At 39.1% G+C, this 16273-nt stretch overlaps 1 protein-coding gene across 5 annotated transcripts in view; it reads right to left on the bottom strand.

Annotated features, from left to right (window-relative positions):
• Positions 1-513: 513 nt before the first annotated feature.
• TBCA (tubulin folding cofactor A) overlaps positions 514-16273 on the bottom strand; it is a 32346-nt gene continuing 16586 nt past the window's right edge. For 2 of the 5 annotated variants that reach the window (XM_074570162.1, XM_074570164.1), the window contains exons 2-6: positions 14520-14625; positions 11905-11970; positions 10952-11020; positions 4798-4884; positions 514-1834 (exon numbers count right to left, since the gene is read on the bottom strand). In XM_074570162.1, coding sequence (XP_074426263.1) covers positions 1754-1834; positions 4798-4884; positions 10952-11020; positions 11905-11970; positions 14520-14625 — 409 coding nt within the window. In that variant the 3' untranslated portion in view covers positions 514-1753. The remainder of the gene's footprint in view (positions 1835-4797; positions 4885-10951; positions 11021-11904; positions 11971-14519; positions 14626-16273) is intronic. The other 3 variants (XM_074570165.1, XM_074570166.1, XM_074570163.1) reach the window with 2 other exon arrangements.

Below are 16273 nucleotides of genomic sequence, written 5' to 3'. Positions count from 1 at the left end.
TTAAATTCTGCTTTACCCAGCAGAACCGACACCTCCCTTCACCTCAGCATTTATTCACCACACTCCACTCAATGGCTGCAAGGACAGAGTCACTGTTAGGCTGACTGCTGCTGGTCAGCTAAGACATGCTTTGTCCACTCCAGATACCTTTTCTGGTGAAGCTCCACAGAAGCAGCTGACTGAAACGATTATTCAAAGGCAGGTGTTCTCATCAGTAGTTCTTTTGTAGTGTGAGCTGGGCAGTGTCTGTTTGGCAGTTATGTGCCTAGGATAAAATGCTGGTGAGAAGATGCGCATGTATTCTTATGAAACCATAGTAGTGTCACAAAAGGTTTCACCTATTAGCACTGTTTAGTACTGGTCTGGAGTGACTTCAAAAGTAGGTCATTCTGTGGTCAATCAGAAACCTGTTGTTGATCTGTCACAACAGTGCTTAAAAGTGATGGTGAGATAGACTTATTAATGTGCTTAAGGTAGACAAGTAGAAGTACTGAAACTGCAGTTTACCCAAACTCAAGCAAATTAACAAAAATTTTTATTAAGAGTATTCAATATAGCACCACACAAAAGGTACACTGTGCTTTGTGTTGCCTTTAAGGAACATGCCAGAACACTTTCGAACTAGAAAAACTAATGTAAAAAGCTTTCTTGTTCATCAGCAGAGCTTACTGTTTGCTGTTTAGAGAAGCTATTCTGAAAGAACCACAGCTTTTGTACATAATGTTTTAATGGTCTTCCAGGCAGATTAAGCATTGTTCCCTTACCCATTTAGTTCTCTTTCATCTTCTGGGGTTTGAGCTTTTGTTTAAAAAAAGAAAAAAAAATCACTTAGGCTAAGGTGCTTTCAGGATAAGCATTCAATCCAAAACTCTTACCAGCAGATCCAACCAACAACGTACTAGTCAGGTGCTAAATTCTACTTCTTGAGAAAGTAACAGAATTTCGATCAATGGTAACTGTGAATTGGGTTCTACAAATCAACCCCAGGCAAACTGAGAAAGATTTTGAATCAGCTCTTAATTCTGTCTTGGGTTCAAAGATAAACAAGGAGTAGATACTTCATAAAATTACAGATAAATTGCATCATAGAAAAAAAGGTGGGTGACTTTGAAGGGTCATTTAGTCCATCTCCTCTTTCAGTACAAATTGTTATACTATAATGGCCTGAAATTATTTCAAATATAAGGTGCTTCTAAAGCCCACGGCAGGGTGTTGGAACTACATGATCTTTAAGGTTTCTTCCAACCAACCCATTCTGATTCTATTTAATTCTAAAGTATTTATTGGTCCCTCACATTTCTTACGTAGCTGAACTTTGTTTCTTAGCTTGAATTGTTAAGTTCTGTATATTAGCTATTACACTATTATGCTTACATTAAATAGGCCTTATTTTTCCTTTCTGTAACTGAGGTGAACTGGAAATGCTTCTACTTTGCCTGAATATGGAATACACGGATGTTTCAGAACATCCTTTATTTGATGCTTCTTGCAATTAGAGAAGGGCCAGTTTGCACAAAGGGAACCTTAGCAAGTCATAGAATCATAGAATCTTCATGGTTGGAAAGGACCTTTGAGATCGAGTCCAACCATACACACATTAAAAAAAAAAAAAGAGAACAAAAACACAAACCACAAACAAACAACCTACAATCTCTGCCACTAGAGCAGTCAACAATAGTAATAGAGCCATAGTCAAATGAAAGTGTGGAATGAACCCAGTGCTAATGCATATAAAGAGAGTACTGAAAAACTTCTAGGCTTCCAGCTTCACTGACTCCAGTATGGAACGTGCTTCTTTATATTCTTCAGCTTCTTCCAATTCTTTTTCATTTTCCTGGAATTAAAAAAAATATTTTTGACTACTTCGAAAATAGTTGACATGGGATTAAATTTAAGAAGGTAACTATGACAAAAGCCTGGTAAGAACAGACAAGGACAATGCTGATGTACTCAACAACTTTTCTACCTCAGTCTTCACTGGCAGCCTCTCTCCCCACACCTCTTGAGCGGACAGACCCTAAGACAGGGACTAGGGGAGGAAAGTCCCTCCCACTATAAGAGAAGATCAGGTTTATGACTACCTGAGGAATGTGAATGTACGTTAAGTCTATGGGACCCAACAAGATGCATCCCAGAGTCGCCAAGCCACTCTCCATGATATTTGAGAAGTCATGGCAGTCAGGTCAAGTCCTCAGTGACTGGAGAAAGGGAAACAATTGCACCAGGGTAGGATGGAGGACCCTGGGAACTACTGACCTCTCAGCCTCACTTGTGTGCCTGGGAAGATCATGTAACAGATCCTCCTAGAAGCCACGCTAAGCCACATGGAGGGCAGGGAGGTGATTTGAGACAGACAGCATGGCTTCATCAAGGGCAAGTCTTGCCTGACCTTCTATGATGGAGTGACTACATCAGTGGACAAGGGAAGAGCTACGGATGTCGTCTGTCTGGACTTCTGTAAGGCCTTTGGCGTGGTCCCCCACAACACCTTTCTCTCTAAATGACAGAGTATGGATTTGATGGGTGGACTGTTCGGTGGATGAGGAATTGGCCAGAGGGTAGTAGTCAATGGCTCAATGTCCAGATGGAGACTGGTGACAAGCGGTGTCCCTCAGGGATGCATACTGGGACCAGTACTGTTTAATATCTTCATCAACAACATGCTGGGATCAAGTGCAACCTCATCAAGTTTGTGGGTGACACCGAGCTGAGTGGTGCGGTTGACACGACTGAGGGATGGGTTGTCATCCGGAGGGACCGGGACAAGCTTGAGAAGTAGGCCCATGTGAACCTCATGAGATTCAACAAGCTAAGTCCTGCACCTGGGTTGGGGCAACCCCCAGTATCAATACAGGCTGGGGGATGAAGGAGTTGAGAACAGCCCTGCAGAGAAGGAGTTGGGGATACTGGTGGATGAGAAAACTGGACATGAGCTGGCGAAGTGCACCCACAGCCCAGAAAGCCAACTGTATCCTGGGCTGCATCAAAAGAAGCATCAAAAAGCAGCAGGTCAAGGGAGGTGGTTCTGCGCCTCTACTCCACTCTGGTGAGACACCATCTGGAGTATTGCCTCCATCTCTGGAGTCCCCAGTACAGGAAAGACGTAGACCTGTTAGAGTGGGTCCAGGGGAGGGCCACAAAAATGATCAGAGGGCTGGAGCTACTCTCCTATGAGGAAAGGCTGAGAGAGCTGGGGTTGTTCAGCCTGGAGAAAAGAAGACTCTGGGAAGACTTTATTGCGGCCTTTCAATACTTAAAGGGGATATAAGAAAGATGGGGACAGACTTTGTAGTAGGGCCTGTAGCAATAGGACAAGGGGTGATGATTTTAAACTTAAAGAGGGTAGATTTAGACTAGATCTAAGTAAGAAATTTTTTATGATGAAGGAGGTGAAACACTGGAACGGGTTGCCCAGAGAGGTGGTACCTGGGAACATTCAAGATTAGGTTGGACGGGGCTCTGAGCAACCTGATCTAGTTGAAGATGTCCCTGCTTGCTGCAGGGGGGTTGGATTAGATGACCTTTAAAGGTCCCTTCCAACCCAAACCATTCTGATTCTGTGAAACAAGGGCTATGTCATTTCTACACGATTGAAAATATAGGTAATTTCTTTTGTCCTACTTAAGGTCCAGGATAATGGTGAGTAGATGTGACCTATGCCTATCTTTATTTTATTCTGTTAAATATTTAAAATGAAGGACAGCATAACTGGAATGAATAACAACAGACCTCAGAACAAGAGTACCATTAGGAAAAAGCGTAAGCAGACTGACAATTGAAAAAATATACTGTACAGTCGATTTTAATAAAAGCATTTGAAGGTGAAGTAAGCACAGAAGGCAAATCTTAAGGACTTCCAAATTCTAAACAACAATAGTAACTCCCCCCATTTCTTGTTTTAAGTTTGTACAGCATGCTGTACGAGTCAATAGCACCACTTCTGCATGCCGTTGCAATCTAGACCAGCTAAGTGTCAAATAACAAGTTGAATGATGAAAGTACCCTAAATCCTGCTAGGTACTGAGCATTTGTTCTGGCAAACAGTAGAGGCATGCTACCTCAGGGTAAGACATCTTGAGTTTTCCTTTGAGAAGGGTTTTACATTTCAGACATCAAATGTACGTATTTTAGAGTATGTATTTTCAGCCTCACAGTAGCATTTACATGTGCAGCTGAATTCTTGATGAGAAGTCAGCTTTTAAAATAAGCATGATGATATCCAAACCTAGTTTAGTTTCAGTGACTCTATTTGTACAAGGTACTATTTATTCCTGCAGGTATTCATATCTTTAAAACATGGCAGTAGTGCTCACCTCACTAATAAATCATATAAGCAGTACTTGGCGAGGACTCAGCTGTCTTGTTTCTTGTCCATAGTATAATAAAAGTAGTAAGCAAAGTATTCTGACTATTTCAGTCACTACAAACATTATATAAATCTACATGTTCTAGAACACTGCCTAAAGCAGGTGAACTATTTTTTTCTGGTCATGTAACTGGCACAGGAATTCAAAGTCCATTCCAGCAGTTCAGTATTTAGCATACATTGAGTGTATATTCCCTTAAAGTCAGCTTCTAATAGTCTAACGCACACAGTTTTCATAGACTGAAGACCAAGCCTGCCAAGACAGTTATCTAAAATGAAATATTGGTATGTTATAGGAAGCTAGTCTTGGGACCTATAAAAAGTAATTCTTAAATCCAGTTCTAACATGCTGCAAATGCACTGCAGACAAGCAAGTTTATCCAAGTTCATCAAGGCGTTTCTTGATCAGTATTTTTTGGTGCTCTACTTACTAGTAGCTGAGTAAGATCTGCATGTGCAGCTTCTAATCTGCGCTGGCAGTCTGGAATCATCATTCGTGACTCTTGTAAGATCTCGATCTGTGAAAATTATAAGCCAATGAAATGAGAATGTATTACAGATAGGAATGTTATTTTTTAAGGTGAGTCTTCACTCTGAAAAATCAGTAGCCCAGTCATCATCTAGGAACTTAAGAACAGTTGTACCTATTTTCTGAATAGGCTTTGTTATTAAATGACATGACACTCAGCACAATTGCTTAAAACTCTGTTAATTTACAGGGCACTTCCATTCACTTTGTGTTTAAATAAATTTAAAGTTAATACTTTAGTATAGCACAAGAGTATTTAGAATAATTTTTCCCTTAGAAAAAAGTACTGCCTGATAAGCTTTCCATACAGCATTTGTTAAAAAGGCTATTTAAAACAAACTTTCTCCTGCTGTCATGAAGCAGCTTCATCCAAAATGGGATCAGCTGGTTATATAAATATCTCCTGCATCTTTTGGGTAATAAAGAAAAACAGTGTTCAGATAATACCACATAGAGATAATTACTGCATGAAAAAAGTTATTGAGTTATTGATCACATTGTGTGCACACTGCAGGAGGCTCTGACTGAAAGACAAAGGTAAAGAAAAATGAAAAGCAAAGACCAGCAGGCACATATTTTTGATGCTTATCATGCATAAAAACTTATTACTTATCCTTGTGCTTCATTTTAGGAGAAAGATTATTCTCACCATGCACTCTGAACAAAATTACTAAATGGCACCCACTGAATCTGAACATCCTGCCGCCTCCTACAGAAAACAACTTCAGATTTATACAAGGGAACACTTATTTCATGGAACATTTCTGGATCTAAAACCCAGCCACTGAGAAGGAAAGGTGTGCAAGAGTTGTTCAGTAATGTTAAGTCTATTTAGAAATGAAAATCTGTTAAGATATTTAAACATGAAACCTTTTCTGCATTCAGGATAACCTGCAACAGAAGGTGTTACCTTTAAATGGTTTACTTCATTCTGTCATTCCCATGTTGTATTCTCCTTTCAGTATTAATGCTGCTGTACTGAAGGGAACACTGTCATTGTAAAAGGGAAGATAAGCTACAGCTAAGACTGTATTTCTGCATACAGGAACACGTTATGTAATAAACCATTATCACCATGTTTTTAAGTGTCATAGATTAAGTTCTTAGCTCAAGTTATTTATGAAAGGGTTTTAAAAATTTGTTTCTAATTTTCTTTCAGAGAATCTGGGGCAAAACTTGTCTATGTTAATGAAGCAAAGATGGGTTACAAATGTTTTAGAAAAAAATAATGTAAGCACCCCCACGTTCTAGTTCTCATCAGTATTATCACTTTTCTGTTAATACAGTCTAACACTGAATGCTTAAAAAGAAGACTAGGAACTCTGCATATTACACTTTCAGCAGTGAATGAATAAAGGTCTGTAACTTCCACAGAGTGAGGTGTGCCATAAACTGCATGAGATTATGCCTTCTGCTTTATGTACTACAAATTTGTTTCATAAAGAATACCTACAGGGGTGAGAATATCCAATAATGACTTCCTTGGACTGGTATTGCTAAATAGTTCTGTATTGTAAAGCTGGTAGGTGATATGAAAAGTAGTAACTTACTGGGTATTTGCCACTCAACAAGCGATCTGGAAAGGCATGTAAACCTAGAATCAGTAAGCTGTAGTCCTGGCTGCTCTAAGAAGAGAACAAAACTACTCCGATCACTCTGTTCAAAACAGAATTTGACTGAGGTCCAAAGGGCTACCTGAATTTTATTTACATTTTCCTGCAGTTATGCAATAATAAAGAAAGAACAGAAGGAAGATAAAACCTGGAACTACATTCAGTAGATGCGAACAGTTGAAGACTGTAACAGGAATGCTGTGGAACCAAGATTATTAGCTGGCTACTGAACTACCTAGGCAAACTTTGATAACTTCTGCATAAAATACATTTTTTCAAGTAATGCTGATATTCCCAGATAGACTATTTACTGTTTCAAATGTTTATAATAAAGCAAAGTCAAAACCTCAAATAATTAGATAAACTTTAGGAATGGATTTAAAGTGTTTGCTCACCAAATTATATCACCATTCTGTAAAACTTTCTGACTGAACTCTTAAGGAGTTTAAATTCTAAGGAGGTCACAGAGGAAGTTATTACATGAAACTGATCTAACTTTGAGAAGAACTGTAAATATCTGCAAAGTTTCTGTGAATTACAATGCCAAATAGAAGTATTAAAAAACTGGAGTAACTGAAGTGCATCTAAGTACAGTATGAAGACAAAAGCAATAAAGTACAAAAATAGGTACAGGGAGAAGCAGACTGTATTTGTTGTCAATAACTGCACATAGGACCAAAACAGCTGTTGTGGCTACAATGAGAATGATGTCCCCACAGCCAGTTAAACAAATCTCTTCAACCAGCCACATTTCTAGTGAGTCATCTTTCAGGACTGAAGATATTTCTACTAAGGGAGCAGGTATCTGGCATCTTTCAGAAGAAAGCCATTTGCTCAGATGTGACGGAGCTCTCTAACTGTTGGGGTGTATTTACTAAACACGATGTGGATTTTTTGTAAATTGGATCAGATGTCAAAGAACTGGTGTGCATAATGCACTATCAGTAGCCTTCAGTCTGTTTTCCATAAATTCAAGATTGCACTGCCAGATAAAGCAGAACGGATGCAAACACACAGATCTACGTACCAGTTGCTTAAGTGTAAGGGCACCACAGCTAAAATAAGACAATTATTTTTACACATTCAAAATAAGCACAAAGGCCAAACACAAGCCTGTGAGAAATAGCTGAGGAGGTGTGGTGGGTTAACCCTGACTTTATCACTCCCCCTCCTCAGCTGGACAGGGGAGAGGAAATACAATGAAAGGCCCATGGTTGAGATAAGGACAGGGAGATCACTGAGCCATTACTGTCATGGGCAAAACAGACTTGAGTTGGGAAAATTAGTTTAATTTATTACCAATCAAATCAGAATAGGGTAATGAGAAATAAACCCCCCTAAATCTTAAAAACCTTCCCCCAACCTCTTCCTTCTTCCTGGGCTTAAATTTACTCCCAATTTGCTCTACCTCCTCTCCCCCTAGTGGCGCAGAGGGACAGGGAATGGAAGTTGTGATCAGTCCATCACAGTTGTCTCTGCTGCACCTTCCTCCTCAGGGGGAGGACTCCTCACCCTTTTCCCCTGCTCCAGCCTGGAGTCCCTTCCATGGGAGACGGTCCTCCACGAACTTCTCCAACATGAGTCCTTCCCATGGGCTGCAGTTCTTCACTCCAGGGTGGGTCCTTCCCACAGGGTGCAGTCCTTCAGGAACAGACTGCTCCAGTGTGGTTCCCCCACGGGGTCACAAGTCCTGCCAGAAACCTGCTCCAGCATAGGCTTCCCACAGGGTCACAGCCTCCTTCAGGCACATCCACCTGCTCCGGTGTGGGGTCCTCCACAGGCTGCAGGTGGATATCTGCTCCACCATGGCCCTCCGTGGGCTACAGGGAGACAACCTGCCTCACCATGGGCTGCAGGGCAATCTCTGCTCTGGCGCCTGAAGCACCTCCTTCACTGACCTTGGTGTCTGCAGTGTTGTTTCTCCCACATATTCTTACTCCTCTCTCCCAGCTGCAATTGCACAGTTTTTTTCCCTTCTTAAATGAATTATCACAGAGGTGCCACTGCCATCACTGATGGGCTCAGCCTTGGCCAGCAGTAGGTCCATCTTGGAGTCAGCTAGCACTGGCTCTGTCAGACATAGGGAAAGCTTCTGGCATCTTCTCACAGAAGCCATCCCTGTAGCTCCCCAGTACCAGAACCTTGCCACACAAACCCAATATAGGAGGTAATGCCCAAGGGTTTAAACATACGCAGCTTTGGTTTTTAGCAGGTCCCACAGTGAAAGTTCGAAGCTACTATTTCAACTTCAGGCAGATCAGAGCTGCTCAGATGAGGCAGATACTTTACTCTTTGGATCACTGAAGCATTTACACTAGAACAAAGTTTTGATAATTTAAGAATACAAATAAATATTACTGCTTATAAGTGTTGATAGCAAGCATTTTGCAACAGGAAGCAATTTTGTTCAGCCTAACTGATATGTATTATATAATGGGGACAGCAGTTTTATCAGCTTCAAAAAGAAGCAGCAGAGTTTGTTTGTTTGTTTTTTTTGTCTGACTCACATCTAAATGAGATTTAGAGATGTGCAGTTCCACAAAGAATTTGAAAACAACAAGAAAAACTCCACAGGGCTCTGTGCCTTTCCTTGATCTTATAAGGACAGCCTAATAATCACAGGATCATAACAAACTACTGGGTCGCAGGGTATAGCCACAATATTGTTTTATACGGCATGACTGCTGTTCTAAACACAAGAAATAGGCTTAGAAACATCATAAATGTGAATGAATAACATATATGTATACATTATATATATATGTGAATATGTACCCATGCTTTTAAATACTGCCTCGTAATCACTTGCCCTTTGACTGCTGCACAGCTAATGATAACAATATGGATCTAATCAAAGATGGTAGGGAGGAAAAGAAAAAACATGCAAATAAACCAGTTTGCTAAGAAAAGGGCCACTTGTTTGAACTACTTTTCATCAGAAAGTTTGTAAAACACTTGCAATCCATTGACTTATTAATCAGGGAATATAAAGGCACAATATGTTGGGCTAGGATAGTGGCATGGAAACATAGGGAATAGGACAGCATAGGTCATTTAGGACAAAGCTGGGCATAGGGAAGGCAGGAACGCCGAGGAGATACAGCATGAAGGTGAATACGGAGGGAAAAAAAACCCCAACATACATAAGAACTGCAGGAAACCAAGTTTTTTTAGTTTTACTTTGTTTAAAGCAACTTGTTTTATTTTCATATAGCAGGCCCAAGAGAAGATTGAGCTATCCACAAATACAGGATACAAGTGCACACTGCAGTCCGTTGTAGGCAAGTTGTCAAATACATTGTCATAACACTTCTGAAGGACTGTGAAGACAAACTTGTAGTAAAGAACTGGAGAACATTGTTTTATTTCTACAGTGCCTGAGTGTTTCAAGAATGGAAATGGCCATGTATCAACCACAAACCACCTATCCTTTGTAGCAAGTGAGCTGGAGGAAGAGAAAACCTTCTAGATCTAATGCCTCAGTATTTCAAGTGAGCTTTCTCTGCAGCTCCTCTCAGGTGAGGGCTAATCCTGTTTCTTCTAAAGCTGATCACTTTAGGACATAAAAGGTAGAAATGTTCCTTCAGTCTTTTTGGAAAACAGTTTGTCAGTGAGAACACCACATGACTTGAAGCTAAAAAACAGAGATACTTTTCAGAGGACAGAAGCAAAACTCCATGTCTCTACTGAAAATGTTTTTAATTAAATAGTCTATATAATGAATTACAGATATTGCTCCTTTAAAATTAACTTAGGGGATGATAATGGAATTATCCATTACAGAAAGTTGTCATTTAATCAGCAGGCAGCACATTTCCTTCCAGCAACTCAAAATTCTACCTGAACAGATCCATGTTGAGGCAAATATAAACGTCACCCTGTAAACAGGTGACAGGTGGTAAACATCTGAATGAAGAGGTTTCTTTTGGAGTGCTGTCAAGAAAACAATGACAAAAGAATGGCTCAACCTTGTTAGAACAAATAGCCGAATTTTCTCTGTGACCCCCCCCCCCCCCCCCAATTTTTGTGGGGGAGGTTAAACTTGGAGGAGAGGTTGAGAGGGCTGATGTGTTTTTTCTGTTGTTGGGGTTTTTTCGGTTGGTTATTAAGATAAGGTATAGAACCTGAATCCATGCTTATTGTAATGCCTGCTATGTTAAAAGTAGCAGGCTGCTTAGGAGATGTTTTAGATTGAGCTTGAAGGTTTGGGAGGAATCCCCCATCTGTTTTGTGGAGGTGAAATACCTGGCAAAATATTTGTGCTAAAATCAGAAACAGAACAGACATGGGAAGATCCCTAGATAGACAGAAGGCAGAAAAGTCCAGATTTTTTTCCTCCCTCTAGAACAGAAGAAAAGTGAGGCCAACTGACGAAGAAACGAGTCATGTCCCATCTCAGTGGCAGGTCTTTTCTACCATAGGAATGTTGCCATACCGACTTACTCCAAATACTGCACAAGTGCCTTTAATCCTCAGCATAAAGTCTGGAATCCAAAAGGTATTTACACCTGCCTAGATAAAAAGGAAAACAGAAGGGAAAAAGGAAGAGCAGAGTAATGATTCTTCATCATTTAGTCCCTTTCAGAAAGCACATTAGGCAATAAAACAAGAGTTTGAAAGCATTTTTTAATACCAGTTGTATATTAGGATTATTATTCTGTATTTAGTACAGAGAATTAAAAGTCGCTAGATTTTAAGGAAACAAACCACGCTTGTTAAGGATACTGTCCAAATACATAAGGGGGAGCATTAGACCCTTCATTAGCATTTCCACTGACTCTTTACCTAACAATTAGAGCTAGAGTTCAGATCATTAAGCAAAGATCATCTATTCTTAGGAAAAAAACCCACAAAACCAACTTATGAAAATAATCAGACTGAAGTGAAACTGTATGTTTCACCTAATCTTACTGTACTTGACTGGTGAGAAGACTGAAACTCCATTTGAACTAATTGGATAGGGGGTGGAAGGAGCTAAAAACTTAAAAAGCCAACTGAGCTAGTGGGAGTATTTCTTTGATGCTAAATAGACATTTAAAAATGAAAAAGTTACAGAACATTACAATGTTCCTTTCATATTTGGTAATACATGGCAGTTACGAGCGAAAAGCAGGTGTGATCCTTTAGGGACAAGGCCCAAGACTCAGGAGTTGGACTAGATGATCTCTAGAGGTCCCTTCCAACTCTGAAAAATTCCATGATTCTGTGAAAGCGTAGTGTCATCACAGTGGGAGCCCTGGGACACTGACACTAATCAAAATGGGGACATGACACAGCGGAGCCCTGCTCTGGGAGTGAAGCTCAAAGGAAGGCACTGCAGGGGTGCATAGTAAAACTTGTGCTGATTTACATATCATGCATATGCAATGTCCTGTTTTGTTTATTACTGAACTCACTGATATAATGCAGGTGCTGTTGTCCAAATTCCAAGATCTGCAGTCGTGCTGGTGCTCATGCAAAGGCTGGGGCAGATGAGGGGGGGAAGAGAATTACCCCGGGTCACCATGACAATGAGACAAAACATACTTGGGAATCTACATGTTCAGATGGGAGGAAGAGAACTACCCCGGGTTACCGTAACAAAGTCTTCTCACACCCTACAAGGGGGTCTTCAAATCATAATCTTGGTGAGAATACATTGGCACTGTGAGCAAACTGTCTTTTTTGTTTCTATGATACTGAATCTGACCCTCATTAATTAAGTCTTTCTGGACAGTGCAGGTGAAGGCTGGTATCTAACAGCTACCATAGTTGGTCACTGCCTCAAACTAGAGATCACTTGAGTTCACAGGAACCACAAGCTGCCGCACTGTACACAGAGTTAGGAGAAAAATATTGAGTCAAACCCTAACTATTGTTCTACAAAGGGACTGATCCCTCCCTACAGACCAGACACACCCTAAAGTCTACAAATGCTGCAGGAATGGCATTATAAATTTTAAAGTCAAATTTTCCGTAGTCACTTCTGTACTGTTAAACCGTATGTTCTACTGCGAAGTTGTAACTAGAAAGCTAAATGAGAACAGTAGTATGTTAAGAGGTAAGCAATGCTTTTAAGCATCCCTCCCTCAACTCTGGGTTGATTTCTTCCTATGTATCTGATTTAGCTGACACCTCAACTAAAATAATAGTTAAAATTATTCTCCTAGTCTCAAATGATTGAATTCATTTCCATACCCCAAATGTCACTTTTCATTACTGAAATAAAGACTACAACCACATTTTAAAATAAATACTCACTCAGATTAGGAATTATTAACTAAAAGCAATTCTTAAAATGTCTAACTACACGTATTTTTCCCCAAAGAACTTCTCAAAGAATTAACTCTATCCAAAATATTGTCTTAAGCAAACACTCCTGGTATTATATAATTTTTTTAGAGTAACAGATTTGATCCTATGAAAAATGCGTGCATTCTTTCTGAGCCTTCAAATTCTTCATAATCTAAAATATTAACAACTTCCAGAATGCAAAGTGCACTAAAAGAACAAGAAGTAAAGATGTCATTGGAGAAACTGATTACTTTCAAAGCGGATCAGGCAATTTCTGAATTAATCGAGACTGTTCTCTGTGAAGGCTTTTGTCATTGGTCTCTGAGAATACCTTCAAGTAGTGTGTAACATTTCATTTCACAGCAGAAGTTCACAGCCTCCGCTGTTTTTGACTTTGATGATATCTTGCAGGTCACTGCAGAAATACCATGGTGCAGTCAAATAATCTGATGAATGGGGGACACTAAAAATGGGAATTGCATTCATTAGTTCTTGTTAGCACCAGCAGATCTTTAGAAAGACTACTACTTTGTAGGACCTTGGAGTCTCAGTCAGTGGTGAGGCAGACACAGCTCAGCTCTATAAATACAATTCTTCATTTGTATACAAGTTCTTATTTGTATTTCTTTCCTGTGGCATAATGAAAACAAGGCAGAACATACACACATGAACTCAAATCTGAACTTACTAAAAAAGCCATTTTACCTTGCTCTAAAAGGGCTTTCTCCTATCTTGTTTTCAGTAGTTTGTTGTATTTGAGGTTTTTTTAACCTGTTCTTCCATTGTTTAAAAATGAAGATGGGAGAACAGTAGGTTTTATAACACAAGGCCACAAGACTACTGAAACAAGTGAAAATAATTTTTATTTATAGTGCCAGTTTCTGTGAAGATTTAAGAGAAAATATCTAGGAAATGCTTGAGGGGAAAAAAAAAACATAGTTAAAAGATAACATATTTAGTTGAAAGAATATAAATGCCACAGTTAGACATGCCACACTTCTGTAAAGAATAAATACAAATCTCCCAAACCCAAGCCTTTTCTCAGTGAGAAGGAAACCTGACACTCCTTCATCTTCCAAAAGCACATGTACCAACTAGGTACGAGGGCCTGCTACCGCTGTCCTTTGTGGGGAACCTTCCCAGAAAAATGTAATCATATTGTAATAATAGCGACACTAAACCATACGCTTGAGCAGATGAAACTACAGCATGTACCTTGTTAGTCAGTGACTTTGTTACAAACTCTAGCAGCTGCTAGGAGCATCTGCATTCCCATTGCTCCTTCTCCCCCAGGTCTACGATTTTACCAAAGGGATACTAGTGTACTCAAGAGTTTAAATGTTCCACCTTCATATTAACTATAAAGCATTCTCACTTCACTGTAACATTGGCGCTTACCAGCAAGCACTTAGTTTACCTAAATGCCCCAGACCGTGCCTTTTCAGGTTATTGGTATTTTTAAGAGAGTTCATAATGGCCTCACACAGACTCTTAGTGAGTTACAGCTAACCTGACACCGAGTGATAAGTAATACATAGGCAGTCTCCTTATAATGTAACAGTTCTGGAGTAAAGGAAATTTCTACAAATGCTTATTATGACTTTTGCAACTGACAGGACTTTAGTATTTATATAATAGGAGTCTAGAAAAAGGTACAGGAGATTTTTTTATTTAAAGAGGACTGTGATTATATCAAAGCAAAAAAGGATTATGTGAAACCAGTTTTAGGATAGTTTACCTGCTTCTTAATTCCATAATCATCACATGCTTCAGCTTTCATTTTTTCAATCTTTTCTTCTTGCTGTCTTGCTTCTTTTTCATACATAACTTTTTCTTTTGCCAATCTGCAATTAAACCAAGTGATTATGTTAATCTGGTTCTATTACAGTAAAGATACACCATTCATAACAAAAAGAACTCCCAAAGGCCGCAGACCTATAGAACAATACACAGTTTTATTTAAAAAAGCTCTTAACCACTGCAAAAGTCTGCATCTAGGAAATGCCAAATTTAATTATGATGTATAATGATTCTTATGAGAATAGTTTAAATTAAAAATATTTTTAAAGATTCTGTGTCGGCTCATCCATTTGGAATATCCTAAAAAAGCTATGTATTTATATTTCATTTCAAAAATGTAACAGAAACAGACAAGCTGCCTTGTAGATCTAGACAACTGCTAATAAAGACAATAGTACAGGGAAGAAAGCTATCTGTCTATCTCAAAAAAGTCCTCACATTATAGGTAGACAAACCAAACAATATTAAGATGTCTGCAAAGACAACATTGTTATCATCAGCATTTGCCAGACTTTCTCAACATCACCTAGATTCTGATAGTTTTGTGAGTGACCTACATTGGCTGTTAGAGTCACGTGGCCTTTTCTCTTTCCTGTTCACTGCTAAATAACACCACTGCACCTGCATTTTTAGATGAATAATGATGGGTAGCCTTCTTAGTAGTAACTTTTTTCAAAGTTACCACATGTAAATGAAAAGAAACAGCACTTTCAGGTTCACAAACTATGATCCCAGAATGTTTTTTTTTCCTGATCACTGCATTTCATGCCATTAAATGCATTATTTACCCTACTAGTTTTCATACAAAATAATGAAAAGTAAAATTCCCAAATAACACAGTAGCCTCATAGTCTTTTGTTCCTCAGAGTATTTTCTCCATTTACCTTGCTGCTGGTTTGGGGGTTATAGACAAAAGTAAAAGTTCCATAATTTACATAATAGCAATTTTCTATATGGCCTATCTTTCAAAGGGAAAAGATCCATCTTTAAATCCGAATAACAGACCCATACTTGGGAGCAGGATGTTTTTTTGCTAACAAGCATAGATTCAAGAGTAATGTAAAAAAATGTGAAGGTCAGAAGGGAATATTAAGGTAGTCCAGTAATTTTTACATTGCAATCCCATTATCAAACTTAGTATTTGTTGTTATTGCAATTTTGCTATTACATTTCCCACTTTGTTGTGTATGTTCATTAGGTATATGTTGGATTACATAATGCTAGATTTGGACCAAAACATCCTTCAGGATCTGAGGAATGATAAAGTAATTTCTGATCAGCTAATTCAAGACCAAAACAAATACTGAGATGCTACTGCAAACCTGAGAGCGTGCCAAAGAAAATCCTTCCCTGAACAGGAATATGCATCACATCAGCCTATATAAGATAAGATTGTTTAAGGAGAACTTAACAGCCAAAAGAGTGTAATCAGGTCCAAGAAGCAAAGAATATATTATACAAACGAAAAGAGAATAAATAAAGGTCTTGTAGAGAGCTTCATGGTCACGTTAGCACATCAGAGCAAATTAATGCCTAATTTGTCACAGTTAAGTGCCCTACTAGAAGTGCTGCTGAGGATGGACAGAACAGTACTTGGGTGATGAGAACCTTCTGTGAACTGAAGCTGCCACAAAAGCACCACTGCAGTAATATCTTGATAAGAATTCCAAAGAGAATATACTGATATTGCAA

Source organism: Larus michahellis, chromosome Z, assembly GCF_964199755.1.
Source record: "Larus michahellis chromosome Z, bLarMic1.1, whole genome shotgun sequence".
In the NCBI taxonomy this organism is placed as follows: Eukaryota; Metazoa; Chordata; class Aves; order Charadriiformes; family Laridae; genus Larus; species Larus michahellis.
The sequence above is the reverse complement of the archived record's forward strand: the minus strand, read 5'-3'. Positions and strand labels throughout refer to the sequence as shown.